The sequence below is a fragment of the Amia ocellicauda genome, chromosome 1 (assembly GCF_036373705.1).
Source record: "Amia ocellicauda isolate fAmiCal2 chromosome 1, fAmiCal2.hap1, whole genome shotgun sequence".
NCBI classification, from domain to species: domain Eukaryota; kingdom Metazoa; phylum Chordata; class Actinopteri; order Amiiformes; family Amiidae; genus Amia; species Amia ocellicauda.
In genome coordinates this window covers 45,916,619-45,942,089 of record NC_089850.1, presented here as the reverse complement: position 1 = coordinate 45,942,089, position 25,471 = coordinate 45,916,619, and the positions used below count along the sequence as shown (strand labels likewise).

At 37.4% G+C, this 25,471-nt stretch overlaps 1 protein-coding gene across 10 annotated transcripts in view; it reads right to left on the bottom strand.

Moving 5' to 3' along the window:
* LOC136751361 (DNA (cytosine-5)-methyltransferase 3A) overlaps window positions 1-25,471 on the bottom strand; it is a 152,600-nt gene that overhangs the window by 122,315 nt on the left and 4,814 nt on the right. For all 10 annotated transcript variants that reach the window (XM_066706926.1, XM_066706953.1, XM_066706945.1 and 7 more), the window contains one exon: window positions 5,955-6,056. In XM_066706926.1, coding sequence (XP_066563023.1) covers window positions 5,955-6,056 — 102 coding nt within the window. The remainder of the gene's footprint in view (window positions 1-5,954; window positions 6,057-25,471) is intronic.

Sequence of the window (25,471 nt, the reverse complement as noted above, 5' to 3'; positions counted from 1 at the left end):
AAAATGAAAAAGAAAATTAAATTTTCATGGATCAGTCAATAATCCAGTTATGATAAAGGGTAGTCATTCAAAACCACATGTAGCTGGGAATGTCAATATACAGATTGATTAAGTACAAAGCACATTGTGGCAATGTATGAATAATGTGCACATTTTTTAAGTCTCACGACATTTTACTTAACAGATGTAAAATACACCACTTGCATGTACAGCATCTCTGTCACAACTCCGGGACAGGAAATGCACAGCTTGATTCTCAATTACAATTATTTAATTTACCTAAAATATTCCACATGATCACAGCATTCACTGCTGGTTTTTTAATTGTCATATATGACATAAACCGCAGATCAGATGATTCGGCAAGGAAATTACTTTGATGAGGGGTGGGGTCTGTGTGTGCAGGAGAGGATGAGGGGTGGGGTCTATGTGTGCGTCATTCCTACACTACAATCTGCATGATAGTCCCCTTGTTACACTGCATAAATTACATGGCAGGCGAGGATAATATGTCTTTAAATCGCACGTGGAAGCTGAAGTGCTGTGTAATCCATTTATCTGTGTCAATGCTGCCATAGGGGATTTTCTTTCACCAGGTAACCTAGAAACGCAAGAGCATCAGCAGAAGGTAACGGAGCACACTGCTGTTTTCCTGCTCTCGGGAACAGTGGGCACTCCCCTCTCACGGGCATTTTCCACAGAAAAAACTAAACACAGCAAGAAAGCATCTCTTTTGGCACCCCGGTTAGCAGATGCTCTTTCTTAGCGCAAGGCTGTTGAGTGAGTGTTCGGTATTCAATGGGTATATACTAGATATTGATTAGGTTCAGATATTTACAAAACAGTCTCTAGGAACGCTCTGCTGTGATGTGTAAAAAGAAGCAATATTTTTTAAATATTCTGAAAACGCTAAGATATTAAGGCACATCCCTGGAGCAAGAACCAAGAATGAGCGAGGAAGTACAGCCTAAAAGCCAGCTGAGATCCGTGTTCCAGTCTTCACACAACTTACTTGCACAGTTTCCAGCACATGTTTAACGAATGGTTCTGTGCTAATATTTAGCAGGTAATGTAAACAAACAGTAAGTACAGTATCCCACGAGCACATTGGTCTCAGTCAGGTGACACTTTTGTAATTACAAAGAAGTAAACGAAACATAACTATGCAGAGATAAATATGTAAAGAAACAGATTGTTGCCCTGGGGCAAAGGATCTGAGAGCTCACAGAAGGGTAGCAATGATTGTTCTCTCTACTGTACTGCAGAAACCTCAACCTCATATCTGAAGCTCCTTTAGGGGCGATCTTACACACTTTAAATATAAATGCCCAGTGTGGCAGGGCAAAGCCTAGTTGAGACTTTAGTAAGGCTTGACAAGGACAGCCAGGTTAGGCTTACTGATCATGTTGCTAACTACAAGAAGCTGAAAATACAATACAAAGTACAATATTTCTGGACACAAACTGCAGAGCAAGACAAACAATTCAAAACAAAAGACAAAATGCAAGTTTAAGAAAAGGAAAGGATAAGATAAAGGTCTTGTAAGCTCCCAGTCTTTCATGCCCAGCGTAATATAAATACAAAGTGAAGTTGTGGCATAGAAAAATAGTGTATAATGCAGCTTTGTCCAAAACCCAATGTTTAGAGTTGTCAGAATGGAGGTTGGGCACTTGGCCGCATTTTAGCAACTATCTAAATATAGCATTTAGCTGCAGTTTTTGGAAACATTCTTTTGTAGGTCAAAGGAAACTAGAAGCAGTCTTCTGTACATCTGGGTGAGCTTCCCTAGTAATATTACTTGTGAAATATTAAGCTTAAAAACTGTGGCAGGCTCAGGTGCTTTGCCAAACTACTTTTAGGATGATAAATTTCAGTGCTCTGTTGATTTATTTATTCTTTAATATGTCTTTGCTTGACGGATCCCATCTCTTCAAAGTGCCCTGAAACAGTATTTCTCAATGTACTCCACTATTCATTAGACTCAGGAAGCACAAAATGTCTACACGGAAGTGACTGATCAGAAATAAGAAATGAACACAGCAGAGAGAAACAGTCTCAGATTAGGATCTACAGAATAATTATTTAAACTGCTAAACACAGGTCATATTGTTAAAAACTGAGATGATGACTATTCCTTTAAAAAAAATGTAAGGTCAGATATGTCAGATTCACACTGAGAGGGTCACTTACAGAATTCACTGTTTGCTGGACAATAATGAAAGGTTCACTGAACATGTCAAGACTTAGGCTCAATTTATTCAGCAAGGCACGAAACAACTGGGAACCAACATGCTTTGGCCACAATTCCAACAGCAATAGGTCAGGAAATGACAACCCTATGAGATGCCAATCCCCTACCGAGTTTGGAACAGGAGAAGTTGTATTATGCCCACAAATGCTGCTGGCAAACACTGTTGCATTAATACCACCTGATACTCGAGACACTGCCGAACTGCTAACCTGCCCGCATAGACGTACTTGCGTCCAGAGTGTTCTTAACTCTACTAGGTTATTGAGTTTATTCAACACCTCACAGTCTTTGTACGACAAACAGTAAGCAGACTAAAGTGAAGGATTCATCTGTTTGGGTTTGGAAATCAAAATAGAATGCTATCCAATGTAATTGTGCTGCTAGACCATACAAACACACTTCAATCAAACCAGCAATAACAACAAAATCAATCCACAATGGAGTCGTAAAATGACCACCAACCTCATGAGACACAAAAACAGATGTCAATCAGATTATATGACAGTCCCTAGGCACAACAAAATCCAAGTTAATGAATGTCTTTAAAATACAAAATTTGTTTTAATCAAGTGCATTGTTACAAGATGAGATATATCAGCTATGATGTTACATTCACAAAAATGTGATGGATGATGTTTTCTGTGATTAACCATTATAGCATTAAGACAATCTGAACCCCTTCACTATCATTATGAATAATGTACACTACATACTACAATGGAGGCTCAGAAGAGCATGTACAGGAATAGAAATATACAGAGGCCCAGCAGTGTCATTGGTGTGTCACAGAAAGACTTTTAAGACCAATGGAATAAGTTCTCACTGTGATGCGAAGTGTTCCTTGACTTTAACAGTGTTGTACATAGTACCTGTATTGAAAACTCAATGTGTCTTATGCATCTTACCCCAAGCTATAAGAGTATATAATAAGACACGTTGATGCCACTTGCATTATCACCCTGAGTTGGTGAAACTGTAAAGTTAGTCACCATGGAGTTGTCCAATGAGCTGTTATCACAGTGAATGTCTTTCAGTCCATGAACAAGCCTGCAGGATGGTTCCAGGGTGTTTTAATTTTAGAAAGCTATTTTAGCAGGTCCTTTTCATAAAGATACTGAACAATCCCTGTTAGCAGTAAAGAATTCATTTTAATTATATCACATGGAAGCATTGTATAGGGCAGGCCTACACAGATCCACAGTCCAGATTTCACCTAAAGCAACAAAGGGAAATACTCAAATAATCCTGTGTGTGCCTCTATTACAGGAAGTAAACAAAATATATAATCTTGACCAATTCAAACTATATAGCAGAAGGGGACCTAGAGAAAACGTCCTACTTCCCTGGGATAATCCCAGCATGACATGTGATATGGAGAGAGAGAGAGAGAGAGAGAGAGAGAGAGAGAGAATTCTGTTTTAAGGTTGCTGGCTTCTGACAGCAAAAAATAACTGTTATGCAAGAGCTTTACTAACCCAGTGACCGACAACCAGCCCCAGCATTGTGGGCCGCAGATAAATAGTAGTTGACACTGACTTAACACAGCACAATGGCAGCAGCAGCTATAAACAGCAACATGTCTGATAAACTCATTGACATGTAAACAACCGCGTCTTCACTGTACAAACATACATTTTTTTTTTTTTTTTTAATTTATTTATTTATTTATTTATTTATTGACAGACGCTCTTATCCAGGGCGACTTACAAATTATAAGCGCAATACAAAGTGCAAAAATACAGAGCAGTTCAAGGTATAAAACATACAAATTCCAATTTACATAATACAGTGACACCAGGAGCAAAATAAAATCTGACTAAACCTTTGTGTGGGATTCACACAAATAATCATTTTAAATTACTGGCAATGCCTTGTATGACACTTTAAACATTTAATCTCTTTTATTTTTAATTTTTAAACGTTTACTAATGTAAGCAAAATGGAACATCCCTACTTTCAACCTCAAGAGATGAGCCACACAATAAAATATACATCGATAAAGTGAGCAGTGAAATAACATGTTAGTACCATAAAGGTTCCAAGACAGCATGTAATAAATGAGCAATCTGTCTGCAAGATCATAATTTAATTATAACATTGCTCTTGATGCTGAAGTTATAGCTACATGGGCCTGAGGTCAGTAGTATTCAAATAGTTATAGTAGAACATTATCTAGATGAAAAGCAGAAAATTATGCCTCTTTAGACCAAGAAAAAAAAAAAAAATCTCACATAGAAGGTACCTAGATATTAGAACATGTGACCAGTAGATACTACACAGATCCCATTATTGCAAAAAAACAAGACTGGACAACAGCCACAAAATCTGTATTCAGGTCATTTAAAAATAAATAGGATCTGAAAAGCATTAAATAAAACGTCCTCCCCAGCTGCCTCCCTACTGGGCTATTGGGTTATTGGGCTTTTCTGACTTTCCTTTAAAACAAACATTGCAAAGGATGGGAGATTTCCTGACTTTAAACCTGGCATTACTTTGACTGCTGGCCAACACTGTTTAACAAGCTTTCTCTTCAGGGGCTTTCCTTGATAAAAGAGCACGGAACGATTTGTTGTCTCTCCTCAGGGAACATTTGTGACAAACTGGTAAAATTAGTTCAATGATAAGAAATAATTTATTTTTCACACAGGAATTTTCTCAAATTCTTATTTACTGCAGTAGTAAATACAATGAATCCAATTTTATTTCCTGGCAGAGCAAGGATTTGCATACAGCCCCATGTGGCTGATGTAACCTGCCAGATCTTCGCTGGCTCTGTGTTCTGCATCCAGAAACCATCCAAGTTAACAGGCTAGGAAACCTTGCAATGGCACAACGACAATAAAAACAATGTACATTTGTTACAGCTCTTCTTACAATGGCTAAGACATTGAGGCATTTCGCTGGGAAAAAATCCCAAATTACAATGGCATCACAGAAAGTGCAAGGGGGGATTTAAAGTTCACTGCCAAAACAACCTCATTCTCTGCTTTATCCAGATGAAGATACAGTACAAGCACAATACAATCTTCAGCAGTGGGCTGAAGAGGGCTGCAGAGAAGCTGCATTCTCACACTACAGTGCTGTAAGAAAAGAAACGGACAGCATTTGAACAACACATGATAGGTGGGATTTACAGGGAGTTTGAGGAGATCCTCTTTAATATTTTATCCCATTTGCCGATGCTGTTGATATCACAATAAGTGTAAGATACAGAATTCTATTGCATGTAGTACCAGAATTGCTACTTGCAGTACTGGTAGCTTGAAAGATTTATTTCAGCACCTACATCCATTCGTATAAACCATCGCGTATTGAGACCAAAACCACGTGTGAAATGTGTGGATGTGATGGACTGAAGTGGATTTGGATCAGAAATGCCATGAACTGTGGGTGAACAGTGCAGGCTTTCTCCTGTTGAATCCAAAATGGCTTCCGACACTGCCCTTGTGTGGGGACGACGTCAGCCACGGCAAGAAGCATACAAATAATATTCGCCCACATTTAGAATGAACATTCATGGATATTGTGAAGGCTAACCTTACGAAGAACACCTATTTGAGGCATGCCATCCAAAGCCACTGCTTCCACAGGCCTTCTCATATCCTTACTGGACAACCAAGTGTTTCACAAAATCTATATTCCTGTCACTTCCGAAGACAGTTACAATCCTACACACTGGTAAAGAGGGGTGCTCTGTACTCACAGGCAACTGCTTGCGTTTCCTCCCAGGCCGACCTGCTTTCCTTTGGGGCATGTTGTTGGACGACTTCTCTTCTCTGCCCCGGTCCTGCTCCCGATCTTCATTCTGCAAAGAAGATGACAACATTGCATAAGTGTACGTGATATTCAGACAAACTACTTTGCAATCAATGTTGTAACAAATCACACTTTGGGTTGGATTCCTATGTGAAGAGAGTATTCTGAACACCCTCTGTATTCCCAAAACAGGTCACATGTGTAACAGTGAAGTCTGATTTAAAGCTCAAACGTTGTGTGTGTTTGTGTACTCCTTGCCCTACTTTGATTCCAGTGCATTACCCTTAAAGACTGTACTCTGCAGTGATACTATCTAGACAGCTGAAATATATCCTTAAAATTGTACCAATACCATAAATTCTGCAGGGGACTGGATTGCCAAAGAAGGTTCATCCTCGCAAAGATCAGTAAGACCTCAAGATTAAATGGATTCTGTAGATAGTACTGTTCTGATAAGGGTTCTCATACAATTGTAATATTTTTCCCCATCATCTTCACAGTAATTTTTTATTGTCAGCCGTTACACTTATTATACTCTTTGTGAATGTGTGGTCTATATGTTGTGCACACCGCCCACTTAATCAATTGAAGAATCTCACCTAAGAATTCCACTGATGCTTTTCTTAAGGAATGCAATGCTATGTTTGGTGAAAGATCAAAAACACCCACACAGCATATATATGCACAGTATTAGTATAAGCATGCAAAATTCTTTAAGATGGGGATTTGCATGCATTCTATTTTATTTTTTTTTATACTCTTTTGATGCAGCGTGTGAAAGCTCCGACTCAACTAAGTTTAATGGGTCACATGCCAGGAAAGATATTGGACATACTGCAAGTTAAATATGAACACATGCATGGTGCATTACATTGTGTATCCTCCTGTACAACATCTCATAGCTTCTGGAATTTCAAACCCATCGAGATCTGAGAAACAAATCCACTCTTGTAGTCCAAATTTGAGTAATGTATTCTGTGCAGCATTAGCCTCAGATCTACAGTTAAAGCTCTTAAGTTCAATTCTTTCTTTTAAAACAAATGTGAGATCATAGAAACCGAGGGGAGTGTGTTTATGTAACTTTTCGTGCATAACATAATAGGAGAGTCCTGGGGAATTTAAATGATAAGAATAAAAGAAACATGAAAACAGAACGGCGCTGACAACGTTCACACATCCATGTGACTCCAGATGTGTGTGTTCGAGTGTGAGGGAGAACAGCGGAGAACATCAGACATCTCAACTCCTGTTAATGTTGTAATCCTACCACACTTTCTTACCTAACAGGCTTTACACGAACGTCATAAGGTTATATAACGAAACAAAACTCACTTGAAGGTAGAGACAGTGTAATCATGCTCAATAATGATTTTCTCAGCAGGTTTGCTTAGGGTTCTTGGCTCACAGCATTTTCAAATGCAAGAAAAAAAACAAAGATGAATGTGAATGACCCTTATTCCTTTGAGTATGCATGAAGTAACCACTTCGATCCAGCTGCACTGACCTATTTGTGTATTTTCCTCCTCAAACTGCTAAAAAGAGAAGCTGCTTTTTTTGTTGGCTCTCCCTTTGATTAATAAAACCATGTCTTCCCCTTTACAAAGTGCAGCTTTCAGCAATTGAAACAACCTCCGGTGTGGATTTAAAAACAGAAAATGGGATGATACTAATGTGGTTGCTTCTGGCTTTATATTGAATAGTATCACCAGCATCATATTGTGATGTGCAACAAGACCACAAGGTCTTTCCCTAGGTTTATAGCTGACAGAAGATCTCCCTCAATTCCTAACTTCTCCCATCTGAGTCTTGCCCATGCAAAACACAAACGCATCCTGAAACCAGACAGGATTGCGGCAATCGGTTAATCAACCAAGATTCAGATATAGAAACCTGAACATGTATTTTTACCAAGTCATTCCAAAGTGTGATCTGGGAGTTCTGAACATACTAATGGTTTTAGATATTAATAAATACCCACATTAGGCCTTTTCTTATTTCATCATCCGTAAAATCAGGCATAACTAATGAAGACAGAGGGTGAAAGTTTAAGCTTCGTTACAAAACTCTGCTGTTCCTGCTTTTAACTTGTGTTGTTTTTTCTGTGTTTTTTTTTAAAGCATAGCAAGGGATAATTACAATTTTTCAAGAACTGGCTACATGAAACCCTTTAATCAGCTGTAACTGGATAAACATCAATGGAAAGGTCTCCTCTCGTCCCTCATTTTTATGACTTTCTGTTCTTTATGAGAAAATAAATTAAGTGGGGTCATATACCAAAAGGACCCAGGGCTTTTTGTCTTGTTTGTTTTTTAGGGGTAGAGGGATGGTGCTGGTGGAGGTGGGGGGATTGGCTACTATTATTACAGCATGGCTAACAGCTTTGAAGAGAGAGATTAGAATCCATTTAATTAAACAAAGAATTTACTTCCACCCGTTGTACTTTTGTCCTAGACTATAATGCGCTTGGCCAAATTATAATTGTTATACATATCTGCCCATCACTGAAGAGAGTATTAATGTTGCATCATTTTTTGTGTGTGTTCGCCAGAAAACATGTCTTTCAAGTCCACACAACTGTGATTCTTATTCTTCAGAGGAATGTACAGTGATGTATACAAAAGAACATCTGTGTAAGAGTTTTTAAACAAGAAAGTTTGCTCCCGCCGTTGCTCTTGGATCTTCAAATGGCCAATGACCACACCACTGATTACTACATTATTTCAAGAGCTGTCTTGTAACTGGGATAGGAGCAAACACCAAATCCTGCACAGTTAAGGACATACAGTAAAAGAGACTGAAATTAGATGCAAACTTTAGACTGAATATTGAAGCAATTGTGGATCACAAAGCCGTCAATTAAAACGTAAATCTCGACTCAAAGACCCTTCATTTCTCAGACAGAATTATGCTTGCCACCTTAGTGTAGAAAACAATAACAATATAATGCAATTATGTGAACACAAAATAACAGAGCTTAAAACTTGCTTTTTAATTCAAGAGCCTTTCATTAAAACAGGATTACCACAAGCTATTATTATTTCAGTGAACTGTTGAGCTAGGTAATGACATTGCTTCGGGCCTTAGAGTTGTAAAATATTTTCTTCTCTCGGGGTATTTGCATAGCTGAAGAATAAGATCAATGAGAAGCTTGCCAGTTGGCAAGTCCTGCAGCCCAAGGAAAAAAGTATTGAATCTAGCCTGAGCAGCTATGGGTGAGTTGAAATTATTGAGAGCAAACATTTCAAGCAAATGGGATAACGGTGTGCAATATTCAAAAGCCCACAGCTATTCACAGGTATACTGTGAACCACATACACCTTCCTGCAATCCAGCTGCTCTACACACCCCAAGGGCCACCACTTGGATGGCAGCCATAAGATGAGGGGCATTTGATAAGGAGCTCAATAGAGGCAAAAGTCATTGAAACAAACAAGACAAAAAAATCTGAGTTCCCTAGTAACAAACAGGATTTACTTTTTCTTGTCACACTCCAGAAAAAAGAAAAGAAAAACACAGAGAGAAGCAGATGGGAAACAGATCAGAGCCATCATCCTGTATGAAAAAAACATTTCTTTAAAAACAAAAAGAGAATAGACAAGCAAGAAAAACATGAAAGCATAATCCTTGCTCTAGGAATATATTTCAATATTCTCTTAAAGTTTAGGAGCTAAGGCAGCAATCTCTGCTGATGTGGCAAACCTCCACCAGCAGCATACCTACATTAAGAACGGGAACCCAGTAATTTGCCCATCTACAAGTTTGTTGTTTTCACTGGCTACGTGGGTGCATTAATAACTACGACAGACACATTGTGTTTGTATTACATTAAAGCATGTCTGAGTGCTTGCGAGGACCACTCCACTTGGTACACATCAAACTCTGAGGACAATGAAACAGATTTGTCAGAGTTTCAATAAAGGCCAGAGTTCAGCAATTGCTAGTACTGGCACATAACCCTCAGCCCAGAAGGGATGTTTGGGACAGGAAGTGAGCACCAGCATCTGCAGATTGGCTCTGAGAGCAGTGACTGGGCACTGAACTGTGACCACTAGGGTTGCATAGAAGTCACACTGTCAGAGTAGGTAAAATACCAGAGCCTGTTCTAGCCAGTCAAAGGACGTGACTATGAATTTAAAGATATTTCCTTATTTTAGGTATACTGTATTCTGCAGTCTTCTGGGAAAAGGAGTTCTAGATTCCTATCTACTATTTCTAACAATCGTCTGCTTTCCTCCATTTGAATGTGGAGCTGAACAACTGAGATTTGTTTTTATCCTGGTGAGTTCCCGCTGTTATTTTAAATATTTTTTGATCATGCATCATGACTCCACCAAAGTGTCACACAATGCCAGTGTATATAATTGAATAAAATAATGTTTTAATGAAAGATTTAAACATTTAAATATTAAAAAATGTATTTAATTACCTGTAGTCATATTATCACATTACATTATTAATTTTACTAAAATGAATGCCTCGAATATATATATCCAAGTTTGTTTGTGTATTTTCAGGTTTAAAATAATAATTTTATAATGTATTATTAAGTTACTGCAAAATGCAAGTCCCCTTGAATGAAAGTGTCAGGCAAATTAGTAAATACATTAATCATTTTTTTCATTAATCAAATCAGGTGCTTTTAAAGATGTTCTACGCAAGGATTGTTTTTTATGTCTGTTCATATACTGCAGCCTGCTATGATTTGAAAGAAAAAAAAAGGAACACACTGAATCTTTCAAGTTTTTCAAATTACAAGTCTTGTATCCTGTTTTCTGCTATTCTCCTTAGGTAAAGCTGACAAGATTGTAAAGTGCGTTATGTTTGTTTAGGTTTCTGTCTTATTGCTGAATAGCCATAACCAGAATAGCCAGTCCTGTGGGACTTACACATAGTGTAAGCCTTACAGGGTGCAATAAAGGTAATACTGCAGCAAAAGTGGGCATTATTTAAAAAAAACGGACTTTTAGAATTTTAAACATCAGACCAACTTTCTAATTTAATTGCCAAATCCCTTTGGGAGCTCCAGACGCCTGCCACAACTTGTCAAACACTGTCAAAATCAACTTGACTATACATTATGAAAAAATTAATGTCTGGTAATTGAATCTGTGTATAGCAGTTGCAGTGCACTGATTACCACACACAAGGTGGAGGTGAGTGACCACACTAAATTTCAAAGACAAAAATCTTCCACTACTTTGCAAAAACACTCCATTCCATGTGGAGAAGGGTAAAATGGCTAAATACACTGAAACAGTTGCGTCACATCCTGAAAGATTAAACTAGTCACAAAGGTTTTACTAAATAATGTCACAAAATCTACAAAATAATAACAATAAATCATAATTTTCAAATGTCTCAGTGTTACCTGGTTATATTTTTCTACGTGCATGAGATTAACTGAGGAAAGGGTGAAATACACACACACAGGTACAGGAGCTTAGAATAATGCAGCAAGACTTAGTTTTGAGAAGAAGGATCACAGCACCTAACAGTGTTGTTCATGTACTGCACTCAGTGAGAGAACAGTTACTGTTGAAGATGTGGGCTTGTCAGCAATGAGTTACATTACAGTGGTTGAGTTTTTGTTTTTTCCCTCAACACAGTCCGAAAGTTTAAAAAACACAACCTACTAACTGATTGGATGGAGTAGCACCAAGTTCAACACAATGCAAAGCTTGTAAACAATATCATATTATCTAGTAAAGCCTAGTGCCACCTCCACCACAAAGTGTGTCATTGCCTCCGATCCTCCATGGTTTCTAACAATTCTTCTATACAGTCAACACATTTAATGCTTTGCATGTGCAGGCCTTTTTATAGTTCAGCTCAAACCAACTAGCAAAGGTGTCCTGAAAGTCACAAGAGCTAAATGATATATATCTTTCAAGTTGAAGTTGCCGTTTCATCCTTTCTCTGTTTTCAGTGAAGAATGTTTCACCTTCTATACGACTAGCCAATATGTGTCAGAGTTATTTTAATCTTGCAGTCTGTTCCTATGCTAATTAGTCATAATCATTAACATTTTTTTATGGTAGTTGAAACCACAGTAAAAACACAAGAGAGACTAAGATAAAGATAGTGTGCGGCACCTTCATGATAAGTGGGTCATGCTCAGAACTGTGATTCTGAAAGAAAACAGGTCAACCTCAATTTCACATGACTGTGACACTAAACCTGCAGGAGACAGAGAAAGACAACAAGCATTGTCCTCTAAAACACACAAGGGGCTGGGTTCACAGACCCCGCCAAGGGCCACTGACAAGCCACAGGGCCCACTTCTGCCAGTGCAGGTAATGAAACCCCGGCCAATCCAAATCCACCTAGCCTCAATGGTGCTTGTCCAATTCTGCTCCACCTTATTAAAATAAGTTATAATTACTTTATCAACAACAAGAATAACAACAAACAAAGTACTGTAAAATTCAGATTTGAGTTTCAATGCAGAACTATAATTAATACACCAAACATGACTAAATTTCCAGTCACTTTCTCGTGGCTGTAGATTATTTTACTTCATTTTCATGCTGTGCACTAATTATAACCTCCACAGGTGACCAATCACAGCTGACAGGTCAACGAAATGTTGTAAATATGCATTTCCATGCACCACAACAGGGCTGTCAAAGTATACCGCGCATCCCCTCAGGAAGCCCAAAGAAATGGGGAGAGAGAGTTCACATTTAACTAATCTTCAATAGCTAAAGCTTCAGAGAATTTCGCTTTTGTTATTTAGTCTCCTTGCCGCTTCCTAACATTGTTGTTTTACTCAGCAGAAATCCCAACTCCGTTTCCCCCGTTGGAGTTTTTTTCCTCATTCCCATGGCTCCGCTGATGTCAGGAATTAGCTTCATTTCTGCAGGTGGTGCCCCGGTTTCACATTTTGCTCGGTGTCTACAGAATTCATTTAGTAGGCTTCAAGCAAGTTGCTAAGGTAGGAGGTTTGTTGCTAAGGTGAAAATCCTGCTTAGCAACCATTATTGTCAAAAGCTGGATGCTGCGCTGCTGACTAACATGTCCAATGCTTCTCTGAAATGGAACGTGTCAGGGTAATTCAAGCAATGACTCATTCTGTGAAAGACCTTCCTATTAGCTAATCTGTCAAGTCTAGGAAAGCTTGGAGATGCACAGAATATGTTTTTTGTCCTCCAGCCTCCAAAAAAATAAGAAAAAGAAGGAGAAAAAAAATGGGAAGGTACAGGTTTTGGTCTTTCTTTCTCCCAGAAACATCAGAATCACTGAGGAAGATATTTTCCATTTGTACCTAGATATACTTCCTTACAAATCTGGTTCAAAGCGAAAGGACAATATGTGGATCAGGGCAGGTCAAACAGAAGTGGCTTTGCCTTTGCTTTGCCGTGACCAGCAGGTCAGGGTCAGGACAAGACACCTCCCATCAGGCTTCTTCCACACAAAGCATTGTAGCACTGACTGGTTACACTGTAATACAAGGACAACACTCCTGGAAGAATATCACATATCAACTGAATAAACTGAATTTACTCAACACATTTTAAATTCAGTCTCTTTCAAACTTGAAGAAAGGTGTTTCCAAGATAGAAAAAAGTAGTAAATGCAAGTGGTTGACACTGAAAAGTGAGTTTATTAAATAATATATATTAACTATATTAATAATCTCTGTAACGTTATGAATGTAAAATACACAAGAGACTACACTGCAAATGATATATAGGTGTTTAACATAAAAGCCCCTGCACCGCTGAAGTACAAAATAAATGAAAAAGACACTGGAAGCAGTATTGTGCGATTCCATTACAATGTGGACATCCACGCTAACATGACAAAATCCCATTATTCAGAAGAAAAGCACTAAACCTTGGCTAACAATGACTCGGATGCACGAGGGTGCTGTATTATGAATGCAAAATCCATAACAATAGACACACAAGGGAGAATTTAAAAACTGAAGTGGTCAAATAAATATAAAATTAAGTGGATGACACATGTATATCTAAAAACAAAACCTCTTGATAATAAGCACCAGAGACAGAAACGTCTTGATTTGTGTGTTCTAGCTTCAGGTCACTACAAACGGAGACACCTAGGTTGCACATGAAATTGTGAATTACCTCATCATTAAATTACAATTTAATGTTTGTCGCATACAAACATGTCCCCCTGTCCAACAGGACATCTCGTGTGAAAGCCATCTGTTGTTTAAAGACAGAATTGAGACAAAACAAATCTGTAATATCTGTTTACAGAAGGCATGAATAATAGACATTTGTAGTAGTTTTACTTTATTTACTGATGAAATGTGATAACTGTAAGAGCCCCTGGGTAAGGAAAGTTCGGGGGGACTTTCCACTGTTCGATCAGTTCAATTATAGAAGGAATACTCTTATCAATTCAGAGTTTTTGATTGGAATCAGTGAATAAAAAAGTTGGGTCCTTTGACTGTCCAATATGACACACCACATTTAATTTAAATTATTTTAATGATCAAGGCAATTAACTCGTTCTGCTTTTGTAATTATTATTTTCAGGTACATTCACTTTGATTTGTTCTGTTTTCATGTAAGCATTTCAAACAGCTCTACAGTATCCTTGCATTATGAGGAACGTTTACACTGGCTCCTGACAGCTGCAGTGTATTTTATTGACTGTTACACATTAACTTCATATATGAGCCTTTCCGTTAACTAAGCTGTTAATGTAAACAAAGCAACCTTAATGGTAGAGTACAAAGCAAATAACAAAGTGTATGCAAACAAATTACATTTATAGGAAGACTAACTCCTTGCTGGCTATGGAGCCATGGGAAAAAAATAATTGGAAGAAAAATATTAGTTTAATCACAGTCTTCCTAGGGTACAGGATCAGAGCCCACCATCTCTCAAAGAACAGGCTGGAATTGGCACAAGACTCGCCATTTGTTGTTCCCTTATCTGAACTCTTTCACTGTCGATATCTTTGCTCCATTTCTGTCTGCGCCAGGTTATTTCAGGCAACTCATGTTGCTAAGCAACAAGACATCGTGAGCTCGGCTCCACACGGCTGAGGATGGAGAAGTTCCCCAATAATATAGCTGCTGTTTGTGTATATCCCCCCTCTCTCAGTCATGACGACTCCCAGTGTACAATAAACACCACCAAAGCATATGCAACAGCTTGGCTTTGTTGTGAATGTTTCTATTTATAACCATTTCACGATTGCTGTAGTCTGTTTATATTTATTACATGGTTTGCTAGATGCTTGTATCATTATCAATGTCTTCTGAAGACTAACATATACTGTTAGAGTGCCATATAAAAACAGCAGCTCATAGAAACTTACATTAAAATAATAAATCAAATTAAAATGTAGCAACAGAGGCCCCATTTTGAAACTTCTTTCTGCAATGTTTGAAAAATAGAAACAGTAACAATTAAAATGCCACCTGCAACAGTACCTGCTATTCCTTACCTTAAAATAATCTCTGACCTTATTCTCCTTAGATGTGTAAAATCTTGGCAATGAATGACAGAGTGTGATGCAGCCTATCATCAGTTGGGGTCATATTCGCCTGATAGAGAAGGTGTGCAAGAAGCAAAGCTTTGTTTTAAGCCGAAAGAATTAAGGAAAGGCTGGAGAATCAATACCTTCAGGATTAGATGCACATTGCCAAAACCTTTTAACTGATACTTTTACATAATTCTTCTTGATAATTAAATAGTTGGTGATATGAAAAAACATCGTATTTCTGTTAAAAGAACTATGTGGAAAAGCCTTTGCAGCTATCCTTGCGTTTGTTCCATGTCTCTTCGTTATATATAATAAGAACATTAGTTTATTTTTTTGTTTTCTGTGAAGATCACGTCCTGTTAGAAGAGAATGGAACCAGTTGAAAATAGCGTGATGTGGAAAATAATTTGGAAGTGAAATTCTAACATCTCTTTTGGACTTGAAGTCCAAAATGATAGTTTTAGAAGGCGACGTGGAATCAAAATGGTTCTGTGAAATGCACAATGAAGCTAAGAAACATGATCCCAGAGGAAGTAATTTAGTTCCTGTGTTTAGCCATTAAGTGATGCTATGGATAACTACTTTCTTTTTTGTCTTTCTGATTCAAGTTCCCGCGGTTGAGGCTCCACATCTTTACATGCTAGCTCTCCAAGACCAGATGACTAAACTTGCACCACACAAAAAAAAGACAGATGACTGGTAACTATGTCTCTTAAGTCAATAAATGCAATCTGAAAAACTTAATAAAAACGTTACTTTGTATAAAATAGCAATGCTACCCACACAAATTGATATCCTGTGAATATGGGCTGTTTTGTCTTCATTAAATGATGGGTAGAGGCATGGCGGTGCCAAAGGCCTGTACAAAGTGAATAGTAATGGTCTGCCTTGGATAAATGACAAAGTCTTGAATCTTTTTGTTTGTGCCAAACACGAGCTGCTTCATGACTTGAGTCAGATCTATAAAAGAATGTGTAAGTGAGCAATAAATCTGGTTTGGAAAGGCTTCAATCTCTACCAGGACTTATATGGCTTTTTAATCCAAAAATGAGAAGAGATACCATTTATTTGATGGTAGTAATAATAATTGTAAAAATAATACATTCGAAACTCCTCCACATTTCTCAGACAAATTGTTTTCATATACATTCCAACACCAGAACAAAAACAGCCTTTACACTAAACTCATCGACCGTACCAAGTGGGGAAAATAGTCATTTTGTGCTTTTTTAAAGTCACTTAAACAGGCATTTGTGAAATATTTTTTCCACAGATATTGGTACTTCGCCCTCAACATCAATTTATCTTGAATTGCACACAATGTCAAAAGACCCCCTTTTGTAAAACCACACTTATTATCCATGTGCTACAATGAATTGTCCAACACGCCAAAAAGGAAAACAAACATGGCAGCTGATTAACTAAATCATTGTCTTTTAATATTTGGTATTGTAGCTCCTCAATATTCATGCTATGCAATATTTATTTTGGCAGCTTTTTCACAATGCCATTTCATAGCTTGTAAAAACCCAGCAAGGGGTCTGTCTCTCACATGAGAAAGAAGGAAAAGACCCACAGAAAATGCACAATGTATTAAAGGACTATTCTCAGAAACACACACACAGCTTTTAAAGGTCACCTTGGCCACACTTTTGTGTTTAGAGCTTGAGTTTCCCTCAGCTGCTCACAAATGCACATTCAGAATGTCTCCAGATTTGTGCAGCTTATCAGAATTAAACTGAAAGATTCTGTTGTATCGACACTTCAGTTTTTAACAAAACAAGCAGAGACTGCCACCTCAATATTGGGTGGTGTAACAAATATATAAGTATAAATGTCATAAAGATTAAACACCTTCTGAATAACCTCACCAAATAGGAGTAAATTGATGCTTACAGAACTACTAGTCTGTTCAATGGTGTAATTCTAATATAAATTCAACTCCTCACGTGATGCAGAAACGCAATCATGTGAAATTTTACTTAACTTTACTTAACATTTTACTTTTAAAATTGAGCCATGATGAAAGGTACATTGCTGATATGCGTGATATCAATATTCTGCTGGGGAGTCATAGACTCAGGAACCTGGTTTCAGGCAAGACTGCACACAAGCAATTGTATTAGCATTAAGAAGAACACAAACAGAAACATTGGGTCGAGATTTATTAACCACACTGCTCTGAAGCTCTCACTAAATGTCCAAATCTGTAGAAGTAGGCTGGAAGAAACAGCATAGCTTTTTTTGCTAATCAAAAAACAAAAACAAAATAAACAACAAAAGCAAGACAAGGTCATCAAAGTCATGTTCAAATGCAGCTGTATGTATCTGATAGATCCAACCCCTGGAGACCCACTCTAAAGCTCATTGGATCAGCAGGCGTTAATGATTGGTAAAAGGTGCTGTTCTGTTCTCTATTCTGAAATTCCTGTCCCAAGACAAGATGGCTACTTTAACTAACGTCTGACATACAGATAAAAGTCAATAAAAGTCCATGTGAATGATGATTTATCTACATGTAAGTCCGTATCATACACTACACTCCACAATAAATTGCTCTTACATTTTGTAAATCACCCTGGACAAGGGTGTCTGCTAAGAAATAAGTAATAATAATAATAATAATAATAATAATAATAATAATAATAATAATAATAATAATAATAATAATAATATCATTCAATCAAATGCAGAATAGAAAATATAATTTAAAAAATACCCAGTTTTCCTCTAGGTAACAGTAAAGCCACACTATATGTAATTATGTTAAAACATCCAAATGGCTTACAAAATGTCATGTTTACCAAGCTGCAAATACCTCAGGAAATGGTGGTTTAAAGTAAGTTTAAGCAAAATACCTGTTACTTAAAACCATCAAAAATTAAAAATGACAGTTTTTAATATCTAGTACTTTCAATTCCTTTTTTGACAGTTGTTTGAAAATGCAGTGGCATGTATTCAAAGCACTTTCATCTTCTTTGCAGCATCATCACTACCTTTGAAATCATATTGATGCATTTGTACAATAGTTTAATCAATAAATTGTCCAAGAAAGTTCTCATTACCCTATTAACATGAAATAAACATCCTGTAAAAGACAACCTTATTATAAAGCAGCTGAAATATGAAATATGTTGCAGCTGCCTCTTGCATCCTTCTGTAAGGCACCTGGCTCTCTCTTCCTGCCCATGTTCTGCATTTTAATTGCCATATATTTTAGAACAGATTAAATACAACTCGTATGACAATAGCACAAAGTACCAAGACTTGATACATTGCAAGAGTAAGAGTCTTTGGAACAGAGCTTATTGTGCATGAATGGAAACAATACACTACAACCAACACAGAGTTCTTTCAAACGTACCTTATGCAGAAATAAACTACATTACAGAGATCTTGAGTCGAACAGAAACTAATCAAACTAATCAAACTAATCAAACCAGTCCAAACTAGCCTGGATTTCATTATTTTAGTTGGTTTGTCTTTCCTTTTAAATAAGAGACCGCCTCTTTACTTTTCTGGGTGCCTTCAATTGTGTTAAATTGCATATCTGTCATGTTCTGTAAGCTATGGTGTCTTTTTTCTTTTTTAAATAAACATAAAATTCTCAAAAATAAAGGTCATGTGAAAAATGAGGGTTCAACAATTCAGTCCTCCTTCAGAGTGAGCCAAAGTCCTACGCCCGATCTTGTGTCCTCATCTGGGGGTAAATGCTGCACAGAGGGGAAACCTGACTGAGGATTACATTTCTAATCATTTTATTTGTCACTTACACTCTCCTAACCTTTAATTATGAAGCTCATTATAAAGAAGAATATATGTCATGTCTTAATGTCCACTTAATCAGAAACTCCACCTAAAAAAACATGTGCCTATAGTTAGTTACTATAGCCTACATTGTAATACCTGTTCTTTCCATATACTTAATAATAGCTTTGAATGTGTCCAATACAGCAGAACAAAGACCTGAGCAAACCATGCATACCTACATATCTCACAACATACAAAGACAAGAAGGGATTGTTGATATTGAATAATGTTTTCAAATTAATTTGTTAAATACAAATTGTATTTCAATTTTCATTACTAACCTCATTCAGGAACAATTACAACTAATTAAAAAAGATTTTGTAAGTCTACATAAAAAATAATGGCCTTTGTAAGTATGACAAATACATCAAATGATAAGCAATACTGTTAGTATTGTCATTACACAACTCTAACCCTTCACTTATTTCAATTATGCAAATATGTAGCATAATTACAGCAAAATACTAATCTTGACATATAACTGAATTGACAAGGTAAAACTTTAATGAATTGAAAAAAAAGGTTAATTTTCTAGAGTCATACATAGTGATTATAATCAGAGCCTGAAAATACCAAAAGCATTTTCATTGGGTGTTTGCATAGCAAGCTTAATTGTTTGTTACTATCACTACTAAAATGTATTCAGTTACATAAAGGGCTGACTATCAAAGACTAACAAAGTAATGAAAACACTGGAGATGTCATGGATCTTACCCATTTTATAGGCAATTTAATCTCATAACAGTTAAAAACTGAACACAGTAATTCAAGGGGCAAAGTATTAGCTCCAATAAGGGTTTGACTGACTCACTGAGATCTTGGACGGACTGAAATGCACAAGGATACAGAGAGAGGGGATACAAGTCCCAGGTTCCACAGCAACAGAGAATTGTGCCCGATTTGCAATGTGTAGATAACTACTTATGGAATAACATAGCAGGAAAGGAGATGATATACACAACACTACTTTTAAAAAGTGTCAGCCACATTCATAATTAATTCAAATAATAGTACTGTTTAAGCACAGAAATAAAAAGTGTTTATACCTATCATGTATCTTCCTGACTTCTGTCAGAGCACTTAAGCAATCAGACGTGTAGAGTGCAGTTTGTAATTGACAAACAGAGCTATAGAGTCATGTGCTTAGTCAGGAAGGAACATCCATAGGAATAGGTGTAATGTCTTTCAAATATAGAAAACATGCCACGCGGACCTATAACCTATACCCAAAACTTAATTAAAGTCACCATACGTAACGGGAAGTGTGGTTATGACATTGTAGTTGATACTGTACAGCACTGGTGGGACAACCCCAGTGCATGGAGGCTTAAATTCTGCATGTTAAAGAAATAGGTTTCACATAAAGCATCATAATCTCCCCAAAATGTGTGAATTGATATAAGCTAGTGCCTGAAAAGTTCCAGTCATAGGAAACAAAGTGTCCCTTTTTCATGTCATCTTTATTGTATGCAAAACTGTTTTGATTGAACAAAAGAAACATTTATGTTTTTTGCAAATACAATATAACAACTACCAATCTGAGGAGATTCAGTTGAGTGGGGCCAAAAAAAACAGTGCTTGACAACAGCAATAAATTCTACATAGTTCTGGGTAGAAAATAGTCTGTAAATGCTCAGCAGGGAAGTGTAAATATAAATGAATGGATAATGGATAATTAAATATTTTTTAAGAAAATAAAAGACGACCCTTTGCATGTGTGTGAGTGAGTGTGTGTGTGAGTGTGTGTATAGACTATAAGACATTTTCAGCCGCCTCAGATATTTTCACATTTTGTTATGTCACATGAAATCGTGATGCATTTAAATGGGATTTTCTTTCCGCTTTTGATTTACACAACCTACATTTTTATTTTTATTTATTTTGTATTGTGAAACAACAGTTACTTACCAGGTTTGCACATCTGGATTGAGCAATATTCATCCATTCTTCTTGGCAAAATTGCTGTCAAGTTGGATGGGGATTGTTGATGGACAGTAATCGTCAAGGCTTGACACAGATTCTCAATCAGCTTTGACTGGGCCACTCTAGGACATTCATTGTCACTTTGGCTGTGCGCTTGGGGTCATTGTCCTGCTGAATTGTGAATCTCCATCCCAGTTTAGATCTTCTACCCTGACAAGATATCCAGTCCCTGATGGATGATGTTGCCTGGGTGGTGGGGTGTGTTAGGTTTGTGCCAGACATAACACTTTGCATTTAGGCCAAATAGTTTGATTTTTGTTTCATCAAACCACAGAATCTTTTACCACATGTTTTTTCAGATTGCAAGAGGGAATTTACAATGGCTTTTTTCAGAAATGGCTTCCTTCTTGTCACTCTTCCAAACAGGATAGATTTGTGGAGTACCTGAACTACTGTTGACAAATGGACTATTTCCTCTCATCTCAGCCATGGATTGCTATAGATCTATAGATTGGCCTCCAGGTGGCTTCTCTGACCAATGCCCTTCTTACCTGCCTGCTCAGTTTGGCTCTAAGCAGATTCTTGGTAGTGCTGTATACCTTCCACTTATTAATGATCAACTTCACTGTGCTCCAAGGCATATTCAGCGCCTTTGAAATATTTTTATACCCCTCTCGGGATCTGTGCATTTCAACAATTTTATCAAAGTTGTTTTGAAAGCTCCTTGGTCTTCATGGTAGTATGTTTACTTTGAATGCACTACACAACTGTGGGACCTTACAGAGTCAGGTGTATTTAATCAGAAATAATGTGAACCACTTGTATTGCACACAGATAGACTCTGCTCAGCTTATTGTATGAACTCTGAAGGCAATTGTTGCACCTGAGCTTATTTAGGAGTGTCATAGCAAAGGAGGTGATTACTTCTTAGGGTGACAGTGTGGAGTAGTGGTTAGGGCTCTGGACTCGGGCACTGCTGTTTGTACCCTTGATTGCTCCAGTAAATGCCCAGCTATATAAATGGGTACAAAAGTGTAAAAATAATATATGTTGTAACAATTGTAAGTCACCCTGGATAAGGGTGTCTGCTATGAAATCAGATAATAATAAATTAAGTATTTTCAGGCTTCTACTTTCAACAAATTTCCCACATTTGTTTCACATTGAAAGTGTGGAGTAAGTTGTGTAAACAAATGTGGGAAGAATCCCATTTAAATGCATCACAATCTCAGGTTTGTAACACAACAACAAAAAGTCCATGAGGGGTGAGTACTTCCTATAGCCACGAGATTATATATATATACATATATATATATATACACACACACACACATTCTGAATAAACTGATGTCAAAGTCATATGACCATACTATAATACAAATTAAATACCAGTAATTTGAAATGTTCTTAGACCCACTTGAGGTTTGGTTTGGACAGTGGTTGTGGCTGTGGTGTGGACAGTTACTACTATATGCATTTTATACTATGACATGTGTAAACATAAAGTTCAAAGGTACAGTTAAACAAAGTCATATATGTAATGCTGCAGTTTACAGATTACTTTTCTTTCATGAAATTAATAGTTTTAATTTAAACAGGATCACCAGCTAGAACAATAAAATGAATCAGTGAAAGATAAATCAAGCCTTAATGGTTATTCTTGTCATAGTTCCGATTGAAAATTGAAATTAAAACAAATCTGTATCTGACAAGATTAGCATAAGCCCAGGACTACAATCAAATGTTGTACAGTTTTTGCATTTCTTATGTAATGTTCAGGAGGCTTAAAAAAAGATTTCCCTTTGACATGCAAGTCACAGACAGCTGCACCTGTGAAACAATTAGATATCTGTGCACAATTATTCATTCAATGAGTTTGTACTGACAAACAATTAAAAGTTATGCGAGTCTTTGATTGAGACAACTAGAATAACACGTAAAAGTGAAATATTATGTTATATTTCAATATGTTTTTAAGCTGTCATTAACTCTAATTATCTTAAAGTGTATGTTTTGTTCACATCTTCACAAAGATGGTGTTCATACTTCTAATTCGTGGTCTTCTACCTTGCAGAGCTTAATACAGCTAACAGTCTCAAGCTAAATTCACTATTATACTCCAATGACAACTAACTCATATACATGTAAATGATGTAGGAGCAGATATGCAACAGTGGTGAGAACGGATAACGGAAAACTGTTATATTTATCAGATAAATAAAAATGAGGTATGTGTTTAACTGAACATGGGAAATTTTCAGACTGTTAAACATATGACGTTTAGAGATAGCGTCACTACTCTATGAGAGACTGATCTATGGTCTATGCATGACCTCCTACCAGTTTGCATGCCCAAATTTAAACAGGTAGAAATCACACCAAAAGGCAATTGTGGCATAAAATGTCATGATAATTCTACCTTGGCAACTGAGAGCATTAAACAACACTGCACTCCCATACAACGTGGGTTAAGTAATGGGCAGTGCCAAATCTACACACTAGTGCAGCCATGCTGGACCTATGCCTTGTACTTCTCTGTATTTTTGCACTTTGTTTGCACTTATGTTGTAAGTCGCCCTGGATAAGGGCGTCTTCCAAGAAATAAAAATAATAATAATAATGACACCTAACCTGCAACTCAGGAGAAAGGACCATTTATGGGTGACTTCAGGTGCTAGAATTTAACCAGCTAATCAGTAAACTAGAAGAAGGATCAGCTTATATAACATATATATATGCATAATATATATTTCTGTGTATTCTCAACGGGTGCCAATTCAGAAGGTAAAGCTACGAGATAAAACTGTCTAAGCCCTGGTTACCCATCCTGAACTAGAGGCACAATTACCCCAGCACTGCTCTCTTGGTGGGTCCTACCTGCCAGATTAAGGCAATGCTTTCATGCATGTCTTCATAGCAATGGAGCACACAGCCTCCATGAGAGCACGCACTTCTGTTCACACGGAAGATGGTACTCAGAAACTATGCTTACAATTTTAACATTATTAATTTCTTTAGATTTATCTTTATGACCCTATTAACTGAAACATACTTGTACAACAAGGGGTAAACTTGCTTACATGCTACCAATGGTGATCAGAGTCAATTGACTTCTAAGGTCAAATTGCCTCTTACTATAACTGTTACCACTGTGAGACTGTAATAAGGTTTCCAAACACAGAATTGCATGTCCATCGAAGTATATTAATTAGCCTGCTAACAAAAACCTTAATGCCAGTCTTTATATGTATGTATTTCTTCAGAAGTATTCACTGTGAACAGTCTTCATATACAACAAGTTTACATGAATATGTGTATGATTTGATTTGTAATGTTTGTTTCACACTGAGGTAAAGTTATGGTAATAATATTGTGATAATAATATATACTGTACACTGTCTGTCTGCTGACTGTGAATTTACACTTTAAATTAAGTGAGGTTTGTTATGCCAGTAGGAAAGGCCGGTTTGGGCAAAACCAAATCTGTCTCAGCTGCGCAGGCAACTGCTGGGCCAAAATGGCCGCCGTGCCACTCCAGAGCCCGAGCTGCTGGCGGAGCAAGTGCTTGCATTACCCGAAAGCGCTTCGGGATCCCTCGGGATTCAACGTCCAATATAAAACAGCAAGGCTTTGATGTTTTAATTATTCGACATTAATGTCTATGTTTTCTTTTTTTTAAAGGACCAGTTTGCGTCTATTGCGTTTATTCCACCCCGCACCCCACCCCTCACAATCACAATCGTTTAACCTGAATGCATGACTACTTTTACATATCAACTTTGCATAAGCCTACCTGCTCCTAGGTCGCCCGAATAAACCTGTTTTATTATTTAATATTTCCCACCCACCATCCAGCACCAAAGCGGGACGTGACAGGCAGTTTTCCTCGGTGATTTACGTTTCCTGCGAGACTTTTCATGCCTGACGTGAACGTTAATTGTAAGAAATAAACTTTTACTTTCAGGGTTTAATATCTTAGATCCCCACTGCGAGCCCAATTCCTCGGATGACAGCTTGACTGTATATCTGATGTATCTTTTGCTTAGACTCAATAAACAAACAGGGCACGGGGAGAAAGTGGCCAAACAGCAGCATCCTGGCACTGCGGTCCGGGTGGCTCTGCCCGCCTGGCGAAGGAACCGAATCCGCAGAGATGAATCACGTCCTGTGTAGCAAACATGCGTTTCACATGTAGCTTACATGCTGTTACTGTCAGCTATGGCCACGGTTATCTTTCTCAATCCTTTCAGACGTCAACTCTTTTTA